The sequence below is a fragment of the Chrysochloris asiatica genome, unplaced genomic scaffold (genome assembly GCF_000296735.1).
Source record: "Chrysochloris asiatica unplaced genomic scaffold, ChrAsi1.0 scaffold00027, whole genome shotgun sequence".
NCBI classification, from domain to species: Eukaryota; Metazoa; Chordata; class Mammalia; order Afrosoricida; family Chrysochloridae; genus Chrysochloris; species Chrysochloris asiatica.
In genome coordinates this window covers 18302372-18311990 of record NW_006408545.1, presented here as the reverse complement: position 1 = coordinate 18311990, position 9619 = coordinate 18302372, and the positions used below count along the sequence as shown (strand labels likewise).

General features: G+C 39.9%; 1 protein-coding gene across 1 annotated transcript in view; it reads right to left on the bottom strand.

Moving 5' to 3' along the window:
• PPIL6 (peptidylprolyl isomerase (cyclophilin)-like 6) overlaps positions 1-9619 on the bottom strand; it is an 80849-nt gene that overhangs the window by 70099 nt on the left and 1131 nt on the right. Inside the window, exon 2 of the mRNA XM_006839990.1 lies at positions 6382-6477. Coding sequence (XP_006840053.1) covers positions 6382-6477 — 96 coding nt within the window. The remainder of the gene's footprint in view (positions 1-6381; positions 6478-9619) is intronic.

Below are 9619 nucleotides of genomic sequence, written 5' to 3'. Positions count from 1 at the left end.
ATTTGTGTTAAAAAAAAAAAAAGTAATCTTTAATCCAAAATGTCAGGGGGCCTGGTAGTGAGTGGATTACGAGCGGGGCTGCTAACCACAAGGAAAGCAGTTCAGTTGTTCCTCATGAGAGGTGAGGCTTTCTGCACCTGTAAAGATTTACAGCACTGAAACCACTACCCAGCGTAGCTATGAGTCGGACTTGACTGTGCGGCACATCACCACCACCACCACCACCAAATACAACACAAGACACAATGCTTATGCTCGAAGTCAAACAACTTGCTGAAAGGAAAGACAAAGTTAAGGTGATCTGTATCCAAAGGATGAAGTAGGGGAAGGAAAAAGGGCAGGATAAGGGGGAAAGAAGAGGTGTAAAGACACAACAGTGATTAACTAGAAAGCTCACTCAGGCCCCAAGAGAAAGGCAGGTGGAAGGGAACACAAGATAAACCAAAGTCAGTAACCTAGGTTAAAACGGTTACTGAAGGGAAACTGGGGAATGGGACCCACACCAATCTTTAAGTACAGCAGAAATTTGTAAGGAGAACAGGTGCAAAAACACAAAGCAAAGCCACAGATCAGAGAGCTCCTGTAGGTGGGGAGTACAATACTGGTAGGTCGTCTAAGTTTGATGACAAGACTTAAGTAAAAAGACATACGTAGTATACAATCCCTTAGAATTTCTGGTGGTGCTGTGAGTTAAAGCATTTGGTTTTAATCACAATGTCAGAGGTTCAATTCCATCAGCTGCTCTGTGGGGGGAAAGATGAGGCTACCTGTTCCAGAAAAGATGTAGTCTTGGAAATCCAAAGCAGTAATTCTGTCCTGAAGTGTCATTATGAATGGCATCTGATTGAAGGCACTGGTGGTTTTAATTATTTTTGAGACCGAAGGGACAACAGTAACTCTCAAGCATAGATGAGAAATGTAGGGGCAGTGGGTCTAAATTAAGGGAGTTGAACCAACTAGAGCTGAAATAATGAGAATGTTGACAGAATGTTGACAAGGTAACCAGTGTCATTGAAACATACTCATAGAAATTATTCAGTGGGAGCATGTTTACATGTATATCTTTTCACCAAAAATAAAAATGGTTGCAAAAGCATGGATGCTAGGATCAAAGTATCTGGGTTCAAATGCCACCATTTCTTTGGGCCTGTTATTTTAAACTCTGTGTCTCAGTTTCCTTATATGTAGTAAAATATGAGAATAATAAAACCTAATAAGGCCAACTGTCTTAGTTTGTCCAGGAATGACCCAGCTTTAACACTGAAATTCCCACATCCTGGGAAACCCCTCTGACTCAGGCACATATGGATGGCTGGTTACTCTAGTTGTTTTAAGGATTACGGAATATATTATTGTTGTTGTTGTTAAGTGCTGTTGAGTCAGTTCTGACTCATAGCGACCCTGTAATAGGGTTTCCAAGGAGCAGCTGGCGAATTTGAACCACCGACCTTGCAATCCAGTGCATTATCCCACAGTGCCATACCAGGACTCACACACACACACAAACACACACACACACACACACACACACACACACACATGAAGGGGCTTCAAACGGTTCGTGGGAAAATAGAATTAAAAGCTACTAGTAACTTCTAGCAAAATGGCAGACTAGGCAGACACACTACATGGATCCCCTACAACAAAGATAGAAAAGACCAAATAAAACAGACACAGATGAAAATCAAGGAACCTTAAACGTCAGAGGAAAAGTGGGTTGATTCTTTGCTAGGAGGTGTAATTCCTACTTTTTCCTCACACTCCACTGGTGACCCACCCTCAGCCACCCCAGGCACAGACCCTGTTCTCTGGGAGTTTGGAACTATAGGGTTGGGAGCCAAACAATAGCCAGTGTGTGGTGGGGGCTATTGTAATACATAATAGCTACACTACTGTGGTGTGCTGCTTTGGGATCAGGATTCAGGCGGGCTTGGCTCCAGACCTACAGAACTCACAGAGCCACCAGACCAGCATTTAACCAGGCACCCTGCCCCCAGCTGTCCTGCGGTCCTAACAAACACAGAAACCTGCTCCAGAAAGGGCCTCCACGAACTACTTCCAAACTGAGTGCCCTGAACACACATAACACCAAGGCTGATAAGAACGCCACATCTAGGGCAGGAACTCCACTGTCACATCCCTCCCACACTACCTTGTCAGCTTCTAGGCTGGCAAAAGCCCCTCCTGATTTTTCTCCTAGCTGGGTCACTGGGTCAGTCAATTGCATTGTTGTTGTTTTTTTCCTTTTGTTGTTTTTATTCTTTCTCCTTCTTCTCTTTCCAGTCCCTGAAATTTTATCCTACCTCTGTACCTGTTTTTCCTTCTTTTCTTCTGTTTCTCATTTACCTTCATCTTTTTTCCCCTTTTGATCTTTCCTACTTTCTGCTCTCTTTTTATCTTCCCTCGCTCTGGTTTCTCTAAATGCTTTTTTTTCTTCCTTCCTTCCTTTTATTTTCTCTCTTATTTTTCTCTTCTATAGCTCCATTTTCCCATCCCCTTTTTGTCTTTCAGTTTATATTCTTTTTCCCCCTGATTTCTGCCTGTTTTTAATTATTTTTTCTCCTTTATTATTTTCTCTTTTCATTGTTGGTTACATGTTTGTTTACTCTGTTTTGCTTCCAGATGTATAAGTGTGGGAGGGATATGTCCCTTCTTCCCCACCCTATTGTTGTTGTTGTTAAGTGCCATTGAGTCGGTTCTGACCCATAGTGACCCTGGATAGGGTTTCCGAGGAGCAGCTGGTGAGCTAGAACCACAAACCTTGCAGTTCAAATGGATGTGCTCTCTGGTGCAATAACCCACAGCGCCACACATAGGAGATGGCAACCATGACCATACAGTCCAGTCCAACCAAATCCTCTGCAACTCCACCTATGGGACAAAAGCCAGTATCAGCTTCTATATCACCTGATCAACAATGCAAAACAGCCTACACCAGGAAACAGTGCACACGCTTCCATTCTGTAACTATATCCACTGGAGACAGTTGATATGATCATACAACAATACAATCAACATACAATCGTTAATTAAATACAAATATGAAAACACTACAATGTTCTGGAGACACCAGACAATTTTAGCTCACACAAACAAGAGAGAATGGCATAAACAAATGACTAAGATGCAGAGTCAGAAAACATTTCTGAGAAAGGAAAGGTAATGGAACTAACTGAAAAAGAATTCAACAGAATGATATTTAGGAACTTCAGAGAAAGAGCGAGGAAAGCAAGGAGAACACAGAAAACTTAAAACAATTCAGGAAAACACTACAAGAACAAACAAAATAAATACAAATTTTCAAATAATATAAAATCTGCCATTAGAAATCCAGAAGATTAATACTAAGATTTCAGAAGTGGACAATATATTACAATGGCAAAAGAGTACATTCAAAGCAACAAAAGCTCGAATTAGTGAGCTTGAAGATAAATCTCTCAGTACAAGTATGCTAGAACAACCAGAAAAATTAATGAAAAAATTCCAAAGAAACTCTGAGATTTATGTGGCACACCATGATGAGGAATAATTTATAGGTGATCGGAATTCCAAAACAGAAAGAGACAATAAATAACACAGGAAAAACTGTTGAAGAATTGCTGGAAGAAAACTTCCCTGACATCATGAAAGACAAGAAGATAAGCATGCAAGAAGCTGAATGAACCCCAAACAGGAGGGACTCCAAAAGAAAATCACCAAGACATATCATAATCAAACTTTCTAAAAGCAAAGACAGGAAGGAATCCTGAGAGCAGGTAGGGGAAAATTAAAAGTTACCTACCTATAAAGGAGAATCAGTAAGACTAAGCTCTGATTTCTCACAAAAAAACATGCAGGTAAGAAAGCAATTTGGGATGGCACATACAAAACTCTGAATGAACTAAACTGCCAACCAAGAATCATATTCCTAGCAAAGTTTCCCTCAAATACAATAGTAAAATTAGGACATTTACAAATAAATAGAAATAAAGGAATTTGTCATAATAATACCAACTTTACAAAAAAAAAAAAAAAAATACTAAAGGATGTTCTTTGGACTGAGAACCAACAATAGCAAACAACTTGAGGTTACTATACATGACACAACCACCCAGAATTCAATCCAGATATAGAAGTATTTAAAGTAAAACAAACCTATAAGACTAATATAGGGAACCAGGGAATATCAATTTATAAAGGAGTCAACTGCAAAGCAAAAACAGGGAGAAGTGTAGGTATAGAACTTCCAAATGGCGAAGAAGTGATTTCACAAGAAAACAAATTTTGAAACAGGGAAAAAAAATTAATAAGTTAAAGGGTAATCTCAAAGAAACTGAAGACATCTTCAACATTAAAATAAAAAGGAGGAAAATTAGAAATGAACACAACAGAAATGAAGAAAATGTTAAGAAAACACACAAACAAAAATGAACTTAGCACAGAAAATTATGCGGAACAAAGAAACCAGCAGCATCACAAAACACACACAGACACACACACAGCAAAATGACAGCAATCAAGTCATTGCTGTTTTTAAGTGCTGTCAAATCAGTTTCAACTTATAGCAACCCTGTATAGGGTTTCTGAGGAGTGGCTGATGAGTATGACCATCAACCTTGCAGTTCAAGCCGACATTGCAGTCCAGTACTTATCCTAGGGCGCCACACCAGGACTCCACCCTATGTTTACAAAGCAGAAATGCTCCATAAGGCTTGTTTATTTTTCCCTCATAAGGTTTTCAAGGCTGTGTCCTTTCAGAAGCAGATGGTCAGACCTTTCTTCTGAGATACTCTGGGTGGGTCTGAACCACCAACCTTTTGGTTAGTAGTTGACCTTGTTGTTGTTAAGTGCCGTGGAGTCGATCCCAACCCACAGTGACCCTGTATATGGTTTCCAAGGAGCAGGTAGTGAGTTTGAACCACTAACCTTGCAGTTCAAATGACTTTGCAGTCTGACGCATTAGCCCACAGCGCCAACGAGGACTCCAGTAGTCCACCTGGCAGTAGACCTGATAAATGTCATAAATGTGTCTGCTCTGATTCTATTTGCATTTCACTGAAAACAGTGATGAAAATGATAGAAGACTTAACAAATAGTCGTCTTGATTCAAGGTCCCTAGATGATGTAAACGGTTTGTAATCATCTGCTAACCTAAAGGCTGGCAGTTCTAACCCACCTAGCAACACTGTGAAGAAAAGGTCTGGTGATCTGCTGTTAAGATTACAGCCAAGAATTTGCCCCAAAACAAAGCTTAGCAGGCAGGAAGGGGCAGGAAAGGAGGACAGATGGACACAGGAACCCAGGGAAGAAGCAGCACTATTACATCGAGAGGGCTGCAACTAATGCTATGAAACAAAATGTGTAAAAACTGTTGAATGGAAAACGAATATGCTCTGTTAATTTTCATCCAAACCACAATAAACAGATTTTTTAAAAAAAGATTTAGAGCCAAGAAAACTATAGGCAGCAGTTCTACTCTATAACACATGGGGTCACCACTGAGCCAGAATCTACTTGATGGCAACGAAGAGTCACCACATTCTTGATTCAGCCTCTTCCTGGACAATATTCTTTGACTGCAAAGAGAGAAGTGGTTTCAGAAAACATCTACATACTTAATCACATGATCATGTAACATCTTCGTGCAATCAAGCATAAAACAGTCTAAATGACTGGGGAGATGGGGCTCTCTGTGGGACCAGGCCAGGAATAACAAGCAGGTAGGTGGCATACCCCATGTCATACTCTTCTCCAACCCTCACTTGTCCAAACACAAGACAGGGTGCCACTTCAGAATCCTTCTCATCATGTGCACCAGGCAGCACTACTAACTAATCAGGGCTAGCATCTGTCTGCTACCCTGGACTAAGTTCTGTTAGCCCTGGGATAAGGTGTTCTTCAAGGATCCTGGTAGAGGAAGAATAGAGACAAGACGGAAGCTTCAACTAGGGCAAGGCTGCCCTTGAGAATGTGGTGCCTGGCATTAGAGTTCCCCTAGCAACCACCTCTCGGAAGTCTTTCTGCTATACCCTAAACCTCACCATCTCCTCCAGAGTAAGGGCCAAGAAGAGTGCCTGGCCACAGTAACTTGCGTGCTGGGGTGTCACAGGAATCATGGGTGAGTAATAATGTATGAGAAAAGAATAACCATCCACACCTAGTCCAACACTTACCTTTATCGCATGCTTTCCACAGAAAACCCTGTGAATGTGTTACGTTTTTTTTCTTTAAATCAGACTGATAAAATGATTGAAATAATTTACGGAAAATATATTATTTAAAAAACAAAATCTAGGTGTACTAAAACAATCGCTGCTGTTTTCCAGGTCAGTGCAAAGATACATAATTCAGGCAAAGTGTTGTTCTTTGATAATAATTTCCATGCCCCCAAATATCCTTTACCCTTTTTTTCTTTTGCAGATATTGATCCCACGCAAACTCTTGAAGAGGAACTATTATAGGATCTTCAAACTTGGATGGATAAGTGATCTTCAGTCTCTAGGTTTAAAAATGAAATAACTATTTTAGAGTACACTCTCTCATTTTTTAATCAGTCCCCCCACCTTTTTAAAAAAAGCTTTTATTATGAATTGACTGAAAGTTTATAGGGCAGATCATCAGTTTTACATTCAACAAATCATGCACCTTGTTTCATTACAATGATTATAATCCCCTCCATGTACCATCAGTTAACAGTATTTCTCTCTATTCACTTTAGCTTTTTTTTTTTTTTTTTAAACACTCAGGCATATGTAATAATTGGCACCACCAAAGGGCACATTCTGCAAGTCTGCCTCCTGGCCACCAGCTCTTAGTCCTCTCTACCCATGTCTAGAGTCCCATTCTCTGCCTCCAGCTCTGGTGTCACTGCTTCTTTGGATAAGGTCTCTCATTCTGTTTGTGCTCTTCTCCCTTGATGATCCTAGGGTCCTTTGTTTCTGGACTGTAAGATTAACTACTTTCCCCATTTTTGTTACAAAATTTCTACCTTTACAATTGTGACAGTTGCAATTAGTCATGATAACTATTACTCACATAAGAATTAACCACATAAGAATCTTATCCCCATCTCTTTTAACCAGACCCATCTAGACAAGATGAAAACTATTCAGTGGGGACTCCTTCTTCCCCCCACACACTTTTAAACTAAACTCCCTTCTGAAACCTTGTAAGCCAGTCACTTCATGCCTTTATCGCTCCATCATTTTAGGTAGCTAAAATCTAAGTTGCCTGTAGAGTAGATTGTCTTCTAAAGCCCCAATTTTTATGGTACTCCCAGGAAGTTTCATACCATGCACACATGGGCCACACAGTCTGTCTTAGGTATATAACTGTTGCCTGCTCCCAGAAAACTCTGTGCTTATGTGAATAAGGCACTCCCTAGTGTGGTGCTGTGGGATTAAATAACTAGACCGCAAAGTTGGTTTGAACTACAAAGTCGGTGGTTCAAACTTACCAGCCACTCCTTGGAAACCCTATACAGGGTTACTATGAGTCAGAACTGACTTGACAACACTTAACAACAACCAAGTGCATATTGGGGTTCTTGCTAACTTGTCTCTCACCTCTACAGCATAAGCTCCTTGAAGGCAAGGTGTATGTCTTAGGGTCCCTAAGTTCCCACCCAGATGACAACTAGCATGTAATGGATGATCCATACAACAGCAGCCAAATAAACAAATACATCATTCTGTGACCTGCCATATTCTTTTCCTATCAGTTTTTCCCTAAATCAAACTCTTGTCTCGATAGAGCTAACATATACTTTACTCATAACCAAAATCAATGTTATGGCTTTTATTCACCGACATATAGACACTGGCAAGGATACAGGTATGGTTATGATGCTTTAGGGGATAAAAAGAAACATACATTAAATATATTCAGGTTTAGATATTAAATATGTTTTGAGTTAGCATATATTGTTTTGTCTATATAAATCAGAGAAAATTACTAATTTACAATCCCTGTCCTCAAAAAATAGTTTTGACTTCTGATGAGTTATACTTTGCCTCATACTAAAGCAACAGAAGATAAAGGAGACAGTAACAATTAGGCTTCACTTTTCTGAGCGGGTCTGTGGAGTCACGGGGCCAACAGGGTAAAGTGACCACTGGGCTTATCTCTAAAGAGTCACTACAGTTGACATCTTCTCCACTGAACTGTGGAGTCCCACTATCTGGATTCAAATCCTGACTTCTACCATTTCTCTGGGCCCATTATTTTCTCCACTAAGGAGAGTGTCAAAGTCCTGGTGTGCCACTGTAGGATAAGCACTGGACTAGTAACTGCAAGATCAGCGATTCAAACCCACCAGCTGCTCCTCAGAAATGCCATACCAAGTTGCTACCGACTCGACGGCACTTAACAAGGATAGTACTAGAACGTGCTGTGGTGATCTAAAATAAGACACTGGTCTAACAGGCTCCAACTAGGGTCAGAGTTCAATGAGGAGATGTCCAGACATGGGTATATACTGCGTGGAGTAGAAGAGGGCAATAGCAAGCAACCACTTCCTTCCTAGATCACTGCACCCAATAAGCAGATATCATGTCCTTGTTCTCACTCCAGTTTGAGACAGTCATATATGAGAACTGTTGTTTCTAACCAAGGAACCATCTGGAACTAATTACTGTAGTTTTCAAGTTTAACAATATCAGAATGTATTCATAATTTTTGAATTTGTTCTAGAATAGACTAAGTCCAAAGTAAACTATGTTGTTATTAGTTGCCATATTCACCAACTCATGGCAACCCCAGAGTGCGGACAAGTGCTCCAGAGGGTTTTCAGAAGCATACAGCTGAGCTGTCCTCCAAGACACTCCTGAGCGGCTTCAAACAGTCAACCCTGCTATTAATCATCAAGTGCTTAACCATTTGCATCACCCAGGGACTCTTTAAAAAATGGTGGTGGTGGTTTGCCATGGAGTCACTTCCAACTCACAGTCACCATGTATAGGGTTTTGGAGGCAATAAATCTTTACAGGAATAGAAAGCCTCATATTTCTGCCAAGGAATGGCTGGTAAATTCAAACTGCCAACTTTGCAAGGGATCCTTCTTTAAAATATATGTAATACAATATCTCAATTTATACAAATCTAAGTCTCTGTCAACAAATGAGGCATCTGGGAATCTCACAAATTATCATGCTGGGAATGCACTCAAGAATTCTTTATTAGGACAGAACCAATACACATAAAACTGAATTCACTTTGATGTGTTTTCATATTCAAATAGCTACAGTAGGCAAAATCTTAAGAAAGAAAAAATGAACCTGATTAATATGTGCCATGATTTGATTGGCCTAGCCAAAAACTTCCAGTTTCTTATATAAAGTGTTCTTTTTATTTATGTTTTTCTTTTATGTCGTTCCTTGTGTCTAAAAAGAAATGTTTGGGCTCTCCAAAATATCTGTGTACCAACAAATTAGTGAGGCACCCGATTTTACTGGAATAGTGACTGCCATTGAAGATTTAAAGAAAAGAACTTTCTGAATCAATAGCTTTAAAAAATCACTTGGCAGAGCTCAACTAGAAGAAAAAGAGGAAAAAAAAGAGTAATCTGATACAATTTGATAAACTTGACCTACATCTATGGATGCAGTAGTTCAAAAGAGGGAACAAATCTTTACAGCAAGGA